At 39.1% G+C, this 15,088-nt stretch overlaps 2 protein-coding genes across 2 annotated transcripts in view; both read right to left on the bottom strand.

Moving 5' to 3' along the window:
* The window catches only part of LOC139942250 (protein dead ringer homolog), a 44,162-nt gene extending 36,925 nt beyond the window's left edge, over positions 1-7,237 (bottom strand). The window contains exons 1-2 of the mRNA XM_071939041.1: positions 6,820-7,237; positions 246-950 (exon numbers count right to left, since the gene is read on the bottom strand). Of these exons, the coding sequence (XP_071795142.1) occupies positions 246-950; positions 6,820-6,897 (783 nt within the window). The 5' untranslated portion in view covers positions 6,898-7,237. The remainder of the gene's footprint in view (positions 1-245; positions 951-6,819) is intronic.
* Positions 7,238-10,277: 3,040 nt separating this feature from the next.
* The window catches only part of LOC139941733 (acetylcholinesterase-like), a 30,126-nt gene continuing 25,315 nt past the window's right edge, over positions 10,278-15,088 (bottom strand). The window contains exons 6-8 of the mRNA XM_071938349.1: positions 12,861-13,483; positions 11,833-12,020; positions 10,278-11,615 (exon numbers count right to left, since the gene is read on the bottom strand). Of these exons, the coding sequence (XP_071794450.1) occupies positions 11,509-11,615; positions 11,833-12,020; positions 12,861-13,483 (918 nt within the window). The 3' untranslated portion in view covers positions 10,278-11,508. The remainder of the gene's footprint in view (positions 11,616-11,832; positions 12,021-12,860; positions 13,484-15,088) is intronic.

The raw sequence follows: 15,088 nt of genomic DNA, 5'->3' as shown, positions 1-15,088 counted from the left end.
ATCGGTTGATACCGACTTTGTGACTAAAATATGACTGCACACAAGGGACGGGCTATGTCTTTGATCACCCACTGAAGATGGTTCATAAATGAGCATAAAGAAAAGAACAATAGTGAGCTCATCATCAAAGAGCAAATTGTTTGTGATTATGAAATTTTACAGACGTTGGTTTATTTTATTTTTTTTTTTTTTGGGGGGGGGGAAACAAGACCCTTTTCAAAATAATGAAAACAATTTGTTTTTACCTGCTTAAATTGCTCTTCAAATGTCCACTCCGACTGTCCTCCCCTCTCCAACTTCGTCGACTCTTTGAACATTGAAGGCGACACGGGCGGCTTGGTTTCCTGAGGGAATTCGCTCTCATCCTCGGAAAACATGGACCCCTCCTTGGTGGGCTTCTCCAGTTTCATTGAGTAGTCCTCGGGCAGGTTATTGCTACCAGAGTTCAGTTCCTCGTCGGATGAGAGGCTCCTCCTCTCGAAAGCGTACCCCTCACTGTTACACCTCTCGCTGGTGGACCTTACAGGGGACGTGGCTGAGGGTTTCTCGGTGGAGTTCTCACTCCTTGAGGACAAGTCTCTGACCATTGATACAGGGGACAGTGAGTTCCTTCGTTCATCGTTGCTGCGAGGCTCATACCGACTCGGACTACCGTTATTTAAAGGGGGCGGTGTGGTCTTGCGGTGTCTCGGGGTGAACACGGGGTGTGGGCTCAGACGGATCTTATTCCGGTGGCCCATCGAGAGGTCGATCTCCCTGCCTCCTCGGACTTGTGTCGCCTCTTCGTCATCGTCGTCGTCTTCGCGGGTCTGGTCGCCGTCCATCTCATCCGAGTCGTAGCCATCCAGGCCGTTCATCATCTCGAGGCGACGGAATATTTCTTGTCGCCTGGCGTGGTCTAGGGATAAAGCTGACATCATGGCCTGGCTGTAGAATGGATGGTGTCTGGGCTGTGTGATGCAAACAAGAAAGACACATTACACGTTCAACTCTTACTACACAAATTCAGGGAACGGTTTAGTCCAAAACGTTTGCATAGCAAAACTGTTATAAATTTATAATAAACAAAAGCTTGTATATCAAAATCAAATTTGTGCATAGCAGTCCATAAATTGTGCACAGCAAATTTGAAAATGCTTAAATATTGCAGATACTTATGTATCGCAGATACTTAGGTTCTGATGCAAAGTTTCAAGGAATAAACACAATAAATTTGGTGGTGCCTAGTCATAACACAAGTGAAACAATCATACATGGGATGAGAGAAAATGGTCCTCATTGGGATTTGTACCCAAACCACTGACACTCTAGGTAGATCATTACCAACTGTGAGCTATGAAACAGCGGTATACCGATAGGTTTTTCCTAATAACATACACAAAGAATGTCAGCATAGCATTTGCAGAACATTGGTTTATTGGTTTCTTATAACAGGTGCGTTGGGTTGGAAGGTCTGGTTTCCAATATCAAAACCCATGAATCAATCGAATCCGTCAAATCAATCAAAACCTGGTCAAACATGAGGATTGTGCGTTTGAAAGATTCAAGAACAGTCATGGAATACCAATGGTGTCATTTCGGTACACTCTTAATGTAAAAGAGTGAAAAACACCACTCTTTTCATTTCGAGCTGTCCCTCATATGGCTCTTCAAAAAGAGTGCTTTTTCACTCTTTTGCATTTAGAGAGTATGACAGGGGATTACATTATATAATACGATACAAAATAAGTTTAGTGAATTCCCCCAAAGGATAACTGTGTCCTGGGTATCAATTCCTTTTGTTTTAGAAAACGTAAAGCCTACCTCATGTTGTGTAATGTGTCCACCCACCTCAACCACCACCACCACCCAAAACTATTTTGCAAGTTATACTCGTTTAAATTATTGGTGCAGCCCTTGTCATAAAGCTCTTTTATAAATCATCCAAGTGTTGACGAATGTTGCGAAACAAATTTGTGAATTTTGGGTTATTAATGAAAGCCAAATATGACATTGAGAGAGCTCAGTGTGAATGAAGTTCAATTCTAACAAATGACAAAGGAGATGCAGATAGTGTGCACTGAAAAGACAGTTGTATCGAAACTTTTAAAAAATGTGTCTGAGACTCGACTGTCACCAGTTGTACAGTCAAAGGTGTCTGTGATAAAAGTGCACTGCACTGGGCACATTCATTTGGTATGTGTCAAAGACCAGCCGCCGATTTCACAAAATTTTTCCTAACTTAAGACTAATCTTAGGACTTAGGACGAGTCCCAACCATGCACTGTAGCATGCAGACCTTAAGATTAATCCTAAGTTAGGACGAGTTACTCGTCCTAACTCGAGATAAGACGAGTCCTAAACTCTTTGTGAAATCGACGGCTGTATTCTCACTTGGTATGTCCCACCATTATGCATAAAAAAAAGAAAATCTCAGAAATTTTTTACTCAATTGGTCATCGAAGTCACAAGAGAATAACAAATAAAGAAAAACACCCTCGTATCATGTGTGCTTTCAGATGCCTAAAAAGGCTTCAGGCCTAAAGTCTTTTAACATTTTGTTAGTGGGAAATCATCGCTTTCCCAAAAACTACGTTACTTCCCGGGGAGCCGTTTATCACAGCCGTTTTATACCATTAACAACACTCCATTGCTTATTACCAAATAAGTTTCTATGCAAACAATTATTTTGAGTAATTACCAATAGGATCCAGTGCCTTTAAACCAAGTCTCAAATTCAGCAATTCATGGCGATCATTCAGTGCAAAGGTTTTTATTTCATCTCATTGAATATCATGAAAGAACAGGATCCGTACTTCGCCATGTGTGACCCCCATTAAAATATAACACTCCTGTACGGTAGTACGGGATGAATAGTAAGCATATAAAATAATAAAATAAAATTAATTTCTGTCTGAAACCTTTCTGACTGTGAAGTTCATACTAGAACCACTTTATGTGAAAAGGTCCCTCTGAAATGAAGTCATAATTATTCGAGAAGTTTGTGACGGTCTGAAAACCTTTAAAAACTAGGTGAATTCGGTTGTTACAACCAAACGCAAGCTCAATGTGTTTATATGCTGAAAGTTGTGCAATATTTTTGTGTTATTAATTTTCTCCTGACTCACATAAGGCATTTAGCCCAGAATTATACAGCTTTGTTATTTCACGCCAAACATGAACACTGTCTGCTCCTAATTTGTCAGCTTTTTCCATTCCTGTATAAAATTGTGCATGTTTTTTTTCTCTATTAATTATCTCCTGACGTAAAGCATTATAAGCCCAAATTTCACAGTTTTGTTATTTCACACAAAAACATGAACACTGTCTCCCCCTAAAATTTATCAGCTCTATCCCATTTCTGTATAAAATTTTGAATAGTTTTTCTCTATTAATTATCTCCTGACCTAAAGCATTATAAGCCTAGATTTTCACAGTTTTCTTATTTCACACAAAACATGAACGCGTCTACAGGTCAGCTCTATACCAATTCATGTATAGTGGTCATTAGAGTCAAGATAAATGAATGGGGGGTCGTTTCACCGTTTTTTTTTTTTTTAACATCTTGGACTCGACAGTTTAAACCGGCATTCGTTAATAAATAAAAGAGAAAAAGGTGCATTTTATAAGATTATATCAACAAGAATAACCCAAGTATTTCTTACCAATGTCTAGACCTTTTTCGTCGAGAACGCACATAAATATACATGTAGTAAAAATTGCCCGCATTTTTTCTTTCAAGCAATAGACAGTGAAATGAATAGCCACAACGCAATTACTTCACCAAAAACTGGTAAAAGTTATTAGTCATTATCTGGCAGTTAATCCACAATCCATTTTATGCTAATTTATCCATTTTGTACCCAACATTAATTAACTTAAATCCATCAATTTTCTTTTATTGTGTAACTTCAACTAGCGAGATTAAATTCATATGTATAAATCATACAAGAAAAATAATTAATGTCTTTGTGGCTTTGGTCATGCCAGCAATCAATTAGCATTATATTAACATATAGTCACCAATTATAAAATGAGAGGTGAGATTAGCCTCTGCTAATTAAAAAAATATATATTTTAAAATAATTTACCTGATCACATAACGAACCATCATTGAGTAGGATTCGAAACTTTGCATGGTGGAAATACGATAAAGGTTAGCGGTAACACCATGTAAATGACTATCTCCAATGAGAGTTGAGGTGGTTCTGAAAAGAACCGTTGGTTTCATCATGGAGGTAGACATTTCTACCTCCATGGTTTCAACGTGACGTTTCGATCAGTATGCTCCGATCGTCTTCTAGAGAAGGCTGGGCTTTATGCTGCTTGTCATCATTGCCAACCATTTTAGTTTCTGACGTCGAAAATAATTTTAAACTTTTGGATGTGACAATCCACACAAAAAAAATAAAAGTTACGAAAAGCAATCGTACATTTTCTTTGTATTTTTGAGTAATATGGTAAAATGAAGTATTGCGAATAGAAACATAGTTAATAGTGCAATCTTGATGGGTTTCAACCGCAAAAAAAATATGTGGGTAGGTACTCTTCGAAAACTTAAGAAAAGTCTGTTAGCGCTAACTTGATCTAAAGACTATAAGAGATTTTAAATTTGCATCGGGGATAAAGAATATATAAAATTTAAAAAAATGTGTTTTACCCATACACCGATGTGTGTTAGCACTGTATACTCAGTACTTTCCCGAGTTCTGTGAAACAAAAACATATCCCAGGCATGTTACTCGGATGGGATTCGAACCCACGACCCTCGCAATTCTAGGTTTAAAGACACTGGACACATTTGGTAATATTGTCAAAGACCAGTCATTTGGTAATTGTCAAAGACCAGTCTTCTCACATGGTGAAATCTAAACATATGCATAAAATAACAAACATGTGAACATTTGAGCTCAATATACAAACAGCCTACAGCCTAATGCTCTAACTATATGCTGTAAAATAGCACCGATGGATTTGTAGTTCAACTTCCGTTGAATTTGTACCTATGGTTGTGATATTGACCATCAATTTTTTTAAATTATTACATTTTTGCAATCATAATTATTTATAAAAAAAGGTCCCTCAAATAACATCTACAATTTGGGTTTTTATTAAGCGAACAAATCACTACAAAGTAATACATTACTTTGTCTTTTTTTTTTCTTCTTCACAATCTTAAGCCATCTTGTGGGACAGTTTTGACACCCTGCCTTGAATTTTGCATATTATGACCGACGTCGGTTTAATGCCGGGCCAATGGTGTGCAGCTACAAAGCTAGTATTGGCACAGAAAAGGTTTTATATACCAGTTTGCCATATTATGGTGTGCCGCTACAACAACAAAAAGAGAACTGGCACAGAAAAGATGTTCTATAGTGCAGCAACAAAACCACTATTGGCCCACTGGAGGTTTTCTATGATTTTGCCAAAACGGTGTGCCGCAAAAAAAAAAACAGTAGACAGATGTCAGAAAGTAAAACTTTCATTATCAGACGGAAATTCAACCAGCATTTTAAATCGTCAGTTTCGATTGATACAATAAAAATGCAAAAACATAAAATGATATCAAATAAATTAAACTTAAATGAAATTAATTATCAATAAAAAAGTACGTTACAATAAAGTGTAGTTGTCCATGATATCAAATCGAGAAATAAATGAAGAACACGGCAGTATTGAATACATTCATGAAAACTAAATTTTAAAATGCTTTTTAAAACCAATAAAAATGTTAATGAGGTATACATTTTAGCGCAAAATTAAAATAAGAATATAGTATTCAGTTTCTCAAAACGCCGGTACCATCAGGTTCAATAACTTGAATGTAATTTATTTTTTAATATAAAGCCGGTTTAGTAATTAACTTTCTTCTGTTGCTTATTCAGTTGTTGCTTACTCAATCAAGCTCCCATTGAACTATAAACAAGATGTACATGTTCACATCTCACACCTTCAGAGACGGAGAACTTGGGGGAAACTTCCATATCCTGCCACCACTTTGTCATTTTGTTATGAAATAAATTTAAGACAATGAACACTATTGGTAATTGTCAAAGACCAGTCTTCTCACTTGGTGTATCTCAACATACGCATAAAATAACAAACCTGTGAAAGTTTGAGCTCGATTGGTCGTGGGAGTTGCACGATAACTAAGAAAGAAAAAACACCCAATTGTCACACGAACTTGTGTGTTTTCAGATGCTTGATTTCAAGACCTCAAATTCAAAACTTGAGGTCTCGAAATCAAATTCGTGGAAAAATTACTTCTTTCTCGAAAACTATGTCACTTCAGAGGGTGCCGTTTCTCACAGTGTTTTATACTATCAACCTCTCCCCATCCCCGTTACCAAGTAAGATTTCATGCTGATAATTATTTTGAGTACTTACCAATAGTGTCCACTGTCGTTAAGTATCTATTCAAATCGTGGAGGTTTTCTACCACCACGCTCAAAAGATGTTCCTGCTATTGGGGTAAACCTTAGTGAAATGTGGAAATCTTTCCGTAACTTGATGAGGCTCTGCTTACTGAAAGTCAATTCGCGCAGCGTGCCAGCTTTAAAATAACTGTCAATCTAAACAATTTATTCAAGCTGATGAAAGTACAATCTAGCGTAACACTAAACAGTTACTTTTCCGAGACAGCATTCACACATAGATACACATGGCTTCAAAATCATACATACGGCCGTGCTTCAGCGCATATCTTTTGTGGTGGATTTCTTTTTTCCCCCAACATCATGAGACTCCAAAATAATTGGCACACAGTAGCTATTAGGGTTTATTGTTAAGCTCTGCCTGTGCAGCAGAGCGACAGAGAACATTTTATTTTGGGGTACTTACCGGGAACATGCGTGCCTGTGTTGCGACTCCATTGCTCCGGCCCTGCTCCAGCACTTCTGCAGTTATACTTCTCTCCATTATTTTCACACGGAAACTGTTGACTTTCTTAGGAAGAATTCACGTGTCTGAAGAACTCGAACCCAGTGGGTTTGTAGCAGAGCGTGTGTGGAGTTTCCAACGGGTGAACTCTGCGGGCATGGATTGTCACACAACCACTCGCTGACTTTCACCTGGTCGCAATAATGCTTTTATATGCCGCGTGTGTCAGTTAATGTTGTGTTTATTATGCACACCGCACAAGCATTGAAACAGCGCCACCTCCGCCCGTACTCCTTACTCTATGACCCGAGCTAGAAATCCGATCACCGTGGGGGATTGAAGTCACTGACGTGAGAAGCAGTGGACAGTTTATCCCCTAAAATAAACAAACACTTCTCCACCAATCTCAATACATCTGCATTAATGTGGCACTTCCCTTGGCGAATAATCACTGGAATCTTCACGGCCCCTCCAGACCATGGACACCTTCTAAAACAGAGTCTCAGAAAATGATCCATGCCTTTAGAAGATTAGATTAGAATTACAAACCGGAATTTTGCTTTGAACCACTTGTCACTATTTTGTTATAGACAGTCTAATTAACTTAATTGGCCAATGGGCGAGCATGAACCAAAGGGGCGCGGACGATACTGAGGAGGGGGAGAGACAAATAAAACCAAAAACATGTTTAGCGTCCCAATCCGCTTTCTTTCAGAGATCGGCTGTTTTTTTTTCTCTCTATTTTCTTTTTTTTAATGAACAACAGTTTTTTGTTTTTTGTTCTTCTGGGGGGGGGGGTGTTTGTCATAACAAAAACAAACTTTAGTGATCTCATATTTGTTTTAAGACCGACCCGTTGTCTTTAAAAATGTGACGGGTGGCCATCATATAAAAAAAAAATTAAAAAAAGTACATTTAACAAAGGCAGAACGTTAAACATGTTTTTAAATTTGTTGGGAATAATGGATGGAAGATGTGTATGGTTTGGTGGAGTGATGGGACGACTTGAAAGCAAAAGTGTGAAGCTTTTTGAGTGGTTGTCCCTGTGCCATGAATGGCAACTTCCTTTATCACCTTAGTAAATGGATTACTGGGTGGCTATAAAGGTGTCTATATACATCATTGGCTGTGGTGGGGAAGAGTGCGTTCCCTCTACCACAAGAGCCATTGGTTTAATCACGGGGTGCGGAAATGGTTCGTTCAGAGGGAATATCCTCTACGAAGTTTCAATGGACACACAGACGTCATAGTGTAACTTTAATTTTCTTTCTCTTTCAATTCCTGTTCATATGCACCCATATTCAAATCTTAAAGGCACCGGACCTTATTGGTAATTACTCGTAATAATTGTTAGTATAAAACTTAGTTCAACGATCAATGGAGAGCTGCTGATACTATAAAACATTTTGTAAAACGGCTCCCTCTGAAGTATAACGTTGTTTTTGAGACAGTGGTAATTTCTCGCTCAAATATTAACAGGCTTAAAGCCTGAAACTATTTAATAAGGAGTCTGAAAGCACACATTTTGTGCAACAAGTGTGTTTTTCCTTTTATTATTCTCTTGCAACTTCGATGACCAGTCGAGGGAAAAAATTAATCATCAAAACTGAACACATAATTAGCTGTTGGAAATGTTTGTACAGGTACAACATTTTGTGAACAATTCCCTTTCAATTTGTTTTAAGAGAGAGGGATTCAAAAACATGTCAATCATTTCACATTGATTTCTGTTCTCTTAAAGGAAGAGTATACCTTCCTTTGGTAATTCGACTTTTAAAAAAATTATTACGGTAAAATTGTCCATGGTGAATAACACTGGAGACTACTGTTGACACTGTGATTGAAGTGACGTGTAGTTTTAAAGAAAGGGATAATTTTACACACACAAAATTGAATCTTGGAAAAGCTTCAAGCATAAAAATCCGCTTTCAGGTACCTAAAAACGCACACTTCTATCCAACCGGATTGGTTTTCTTTCATTATTTTCTTGCAACTTCGCTGACCATATTAACAAAATAATAATCACACATTGGATGTTTTTTTCAAATGTTGCGATACGCCAAGTGGAAAGACTGGTTTTTGACGATCATAATAATAAGAATCTGCCTCAAACTGATATTCAAATTTTATATTTGTTATGTTATGGTTATTATAATAAAGCATAACGGCACAAGCCTATAGTAGCGTGCTGTCTTAATGCAAAGATGAATGAAACATAATACACTATGGGTCGACTACATACAAAGCGACGGCGTTAACGTATTAAATAGAAAACAAAAGCAATTACTCTTTTCCCATAACGACCCTTTGTGATCATCATGAGCAATAATGAGCTATGCCGTCAATTTATAACGACTGTACACCAAGCACTAATCGCTACACATTGCTCATTTTTTGATGACGGTTGTCCATGCAAACCACCGTATGTCTAATGTTCTTGGTCACCACTTGTATGGCGCCCTCTTGTGATCTTTGTGTTGAGCACGGAGAAAATGAATTATTTCGCTCGGCCCACAGCGGCCGGTCTATCCAGGACCTGGATGGACTAATCAGCTTGCACATTCAAACCAATGAGCATGCATGATACGTTTGCCCATCCCAGCGCATTGGTTACAGTAAGGTGCTGGGGACGAGCAAATGAATTATTGGCCGAGATAATAAAAAGTTATGTGGGGGGGGGGGCGCTGGTTACTGTATTAGTAGCCGATAGATGGCGCAATCCTGACTGGCTCAACCCTTCTTCAGCATGTTCGTTTTGTGATTATTATCGGCGCATAATATCGACAAACCAAATCAAGACCACTGGTTGGGCCAATCAACACAACTTGTTCAGTCTGACTTTAGGAATAATAATGTTGTATGGGTACCTTCCATAAACGAAATGCATTTATTAGTCTCGATTCAGGACATTAATGGTGTTTTATCGTCTTCACTAAAAGTACGACCTCTAGCGGTACGTTATACGACAACTACCTTGTGGGGTATTCGCCCCTTTGTACGGTCAGCCTTTGCATGTAGAGCCTCGACACTTTCAACCAAACATTTTCACTAAACACAATGCATACTGAAGTCGAGGCTCCATAGAGCGAATACTGAGATTCAAATCTCTCTTTATAGCAACATATCTTTAAAAACGCCTTTACATTGTAAAAATCACCAATTTATACATCTTGTTCTAATAGCAAAGACACATGTTTCAAGTATTCCAAGAAGTAGAAAAACCATCATACAAGTACACGTGTGCAGAAAGACTGTGTATATATACGGACAGATAAAAATAAACTGCGCCAATAAAGTATCTAAACACTTACAAATAGTCAGATTTATCGGAACCTGAATTAGTATGCCAAAGAATAATTATTCATTTCTATTCACCGTTAATTTCTGCACATTTTGACACATCTTATGTTGCGCTACGATGTTGTTGGGTGGATTTATGGGCACTTGAGTGGCTTAAGGTCGAATTTCAAAAGTTGCAAAAGCCCCTATTCACCCCAATTCCAGAAGGGAACTCACACAAGCCTCACACACAGACAAAATCAAGACAAAAGACACAAACTCGTTTCGTTTACTTGACCATGAAATTTATGGCCGTATCTTTAACTCTAAAACTGCTGATATCCTGTCCTCAATACTTGGTGTGTCCTCCATCACTGTTAACGGCAAGGAGTCGTCTTCTCATACTCCAAACGAGACATCTGATCTGTCCCTGGTCAATCCCCTGCCATTTCCTGATCAGGATGCGTCGCAATCCCTCGAGAGTGGTGTCAGGCTTGATGGACTTGTTCACTTTCTTCTGCTGCAGAAGTCACACTCGGGCGGCCACTCCTTGGCAGGTTGTCCACATTTCCCTGAGCTTGGTAGCCATTCCACCATTTTACTGACCGTCGCTGGTGACGTTCCAACTTGATGAGCTGCAGCTCGAATCGACACACCGGCTTCAATCAAACCAACGATCCGTCCTCTTTCCTGTTTGGTCAGTTGAGCCATCTTTCCTGTTATCTTGAAACACCTTTCCCTGTCTAACCATAATCAGGGATTCTGGCTCTTAACCCATTTTGTTGTATACCTCCCATCTTTGACCCCTTTGCTTGGTTACTGACAATTATTGCTGATGTTCATCGCAACCGATTTATCCAAAACGCGACAAACAAATCATTTATTAAGGGCGGGCAAAAGAAACGCTGATCTTACTCGTCACAATACAACGATTTAGCTTGAATGGGGGCTTTTGCAACTTTTGAAATTCGACCTTAAGCCACTCAAGTGTCCATAAATCCACTAAACAACATCGTAGCGCAACACAAGATGTGTCAAAGTGTGCAGAAATTAACGGTGAATAGAAATGAATAATTATTTTTTGGCATACTATTTCAGGTTCCGATATATCTGACCATTTGTAAGTGTTTAGATACTTTATTGGCGCAGTTTATATTGAAATACTACTTCGTTCCCTTGAAATAATTGTGTTACCTCAAGGTTGAACGGAAATATTGTATGCTTTGAGTTAAAAAGGAGTGGTCGTTTCAAAAACGATTGATACGGAGCTTTGGAAATGCCACCCGATTTGTTTTGTATCTAAGGTCAATGAGTCTAACGTCAACAAGTCGAATGTCACTTCCAGTACTCCGTATTGGCTTGTGTTTTGAACTATTCTTCTGGGACCTTAGGACACTTGTCTTTTGTGCACGTCTCGCTGTCGGAGCTGCCGTCTTGAGTCCATCTTGAGCCGCTCTCTTTGCACTTCTTTGCATCATCTGGAAAGAATCAAAGATAGATCATCAGAAGAGAAACGAACAAGGCGGCCGTCTTAAACAGTTTCCCATAATTTAAAAAACAGCAAATTGGTTGTTTTTAGCGTCAAATTTCATCAATTTTTACTCTAAGTTCCAAACGTTCCTCAGGGAACTACAGTTGCGCCGTGTAATCATTATCGAAACTATTTACTTTTGTATCTTGAAGTAACCAACTTACCAGCTGTTTTGATAAGTTGAGGAATGAACTCGTTCAAAAAACGACACTCCCTGGCCTTGATGCCACGCCCATTCAGCATGTCCGGTGTCAGATCTTTGTACTCAAGTCCCTCAACGGTGAACAACGGCCACTCTGTCTTTTTCTCTTCTTCTGTGAGTTCAGCATCCAGAGAAGACAGGTTCGGGTTGCTGGAAAATGTATAGATTAAAATATAAAATAAAGACGATCGTTAAGTACCAATGCATTGTAATGGGGCCCGGGGGGCTTTGGAACGCTGGTGGACGCAGACTTTTATCATGTTTATTTCCATTGTTTACGTATATGCACACTTTACATCAGAGAACAGTTGAAGCACTGTTACTTGTAGGGATCCGCCAAGTGCGCCCTCAGTGTTGGACTTGTTTAAAGTTAACTTTGGGGATTGTCACATGACAATCACTCTCTTTTTCAATAGCTTCGTTCTTGGAAGAGCACATTTGGGTCTGTAGTTCTCTCTAGTTTTATAGGGAGCATTGCTCTGGCCGTGCTCCAAAAACCTATTTATCTGGGAGGGATAGGTTTATAGAGGTATCTGTGAGTCTTGTTTTGTGTGTTAATCCGCTTTGTATACCTGAATATACTGTGATTTTTAGGGTCATGTTTGGATCGCATTATTTAGATCGTGCGTAGTGCGTCCGTCCGTGTGTGTAGCATGGAAGCCACATGGTTGACCGTGTTGTGAACTTTCTCTGCATTGTGTAATCTAGGCTACATGTATTGTTTAATGTAGTGTTGTAACTTTTTGTATGTTTGCTATGGGTTACCATTAAAACCTGGAGGAGAGATTATATTTGATATCATATAGACGTCTTTGATTGGCATTTGTTATTGATGATTGTATTTTGGCGAATGCTCGTCCTTCATTAATTAGAGGACCGGCTCTCCCTTACCGTGTCTCTACATCTCATTCAAGTAGGGACTTCAACAAAAGAAAACAAAAATAATCAGCCATGTTCAAATTATAAAACTTTATTAAAACATTAACTTACCCCGTCTTTGCCAAATTGGACCAGTATTTGATTACTTGGATCGACATGCGAACTTCGTCTTCAGTGGTTTTATAGTCGTCTGAAGGTAGGCGTACCAGTGGAAGACCGAAGACAAACGAAAACTCTTCCCCATGACTAGCTTTCAACCATGATGGGCCAACTATTTTCGTTGTTGTGTCGTGAGTCATGAAGTAGCGGTACACCTTACGGCCGGCTTGGGTATAAGCCCGTGCCGTCTTGTCGGCGGGGCAGACGAACGAAAAGTCACCGCTCATCTGCGAAAGTGCCTCCACGTAGTTGCAACCAGGTCCGTCCGTGCAAGTTGGATCTGTGTACATCAACTTGACTGCATTTGCCACTATGGGCTCCGTGCTAATAATCGATCCAAACATCGGATAGTAAGCATCGTAAGTGGCGCTGTTAATAAACGGTGCCTCGTCATCAGTGTTGTCGGGAAATAACACCAATAAGTCAACCATTCCTTCATTGGCATTTGAGCCTATGATTGACACTGCGTCGTTGATGGCGCCCTTTGCGTAAAGTTCAGACGGTTGGCCCGGGAGGAAGTTGCCGTCAACAACCGGCGCCAGCAATAAACTCCCAGCTCTGAACTCTTTAGCTAGCTGCAATGATAGAGAAAACGTTTTAGGTAAGCTGACAACTTATGATACAGTTTTAAAGACACTGGACACTATTGGTAATTGTCATAGACCAGTCTTCTCACTTGGTGTATCTCAACATATGCATAAAATAACAAACCTGTGGAAGAACTCAATTGGTCGTGTTGTGTGCTTTTTAGATGGTTGATTTCGAGACCTCAAATTAATTCTAAATCTGAGGTCTCGAAGTGAAATTCGTAGAAAATTACTTCTTTCTCGAAAACTATGTCTCTTCAGAGGGAGCTGTTTCTCACAATGTTTTATACTATCAACCTCTCCCCATTACTCGTCACCAAGTAAGGTTTTATGATAATAATTATTTTGAGTAATTACCACTATAGTGTCCACTGCCTTTAATAAATGGAAGACAACCGGGACGCTCAATGAAAGTGCATCATTGGTTGCACAGTTCCGAGAACATTTTGTTTTCTTTTTTTTTTTTTTCTTTTTTAGATCTTTAGACATACACAATGATTAGGGTTGTCAAGGTTATATAAAAGTATAGAGATGTCTAAATCACACATTGGAAAACATTAAAACAAAAGCAAACCCAGATTAATGCAAAAACAACACCCACAACACACCATTTCAACAGGAGGAAGGAAAAAATACAAAAAAACATAGCCAAACACGAATGGACGAAAGTACAAAAAGTTCCTCCCTCGGCTAAAAACGAAAGGACTTGTATCCCCACAAAGCCAAAATTTAAAACTGAACCAAAAGCACACAATAACACCATGAAGCAGGAACTAAACATAAATTAGTTAAACATTTAATTAAAACCACTAGCACTAACATACTAAAAGTTCCTCCATCAGCTTCATTCGAAAGTACTTGTAACCCTCCAAAATAAAAACATTCTTCCTATGTATCCAACTTGTTGGACATTTATAAGCATTCTTTCTAGATTTCAGGTGATAACGAGAAAGTAACTCCGAGTGACAGGAAGTAACTTTAGACAGATTAGTCAAGTTATTCAAAAATTATACCGAGTGGACATCAGTTAGATAGTAAAGCAAAATATTTTAAAAAGTTCTTCTGTCAGACAGAAACATAAGACCCACAGTCTCCACTCTTTCTTGAGTAGGCTAGCCTTGATCAAGGCGCTACAGCCAGCCGCGATCTGCAAAATCCCAGTCCCCATCACTGAATTCCACCAGTGCACCCCCATACTTAACACAGTGCACATAATACATATACAGCGTATGTACACACATATGTACTGTACATGTACATGTACCATCGGTATACGGTACACTTACGGTACATGGGTAGCGCCTTGATGGTTTTGTATCTGCCAAAATTTAGGGCGGAGCTCATTATGCTAATATTTACTAACAACCCGTTCTCATTGGTTGTTGGTTGACCTATAAACTCTCGCTGCGATGTCAATCACAACGTTCTGCAAGCACTCGCACACACGTGCTCGTCGACGTAATTGTAAACAAACCGTGGTTGTAGTTGCAATGGCGGCGGGCGAGGGAGAAATCCCTACTAGTAAACAAAACAGTAAGTCGCTGGAAATCAGTGGTGTATAATTTGCAACACAACTACAGAAACTTTCAACAA

Source organism: Asterias amurensis, chromosome 9 (assembly GCF_032118995.1).
Source record: "Asterias amurensis chromosome 9, ASM3211899v1".
Taxonomy (NCBI): domain Eukaryota; kingdom Metazoa; phylum Echinodermata; class Asteroidea; order Forcipulatida; family Asteriidae; genus Asterias; species Asterias amurensis.
Note: the sequence above shows the minus strand (reverse complement) of the source record. Positions and strands in the feature narration are given on the sequence as shown.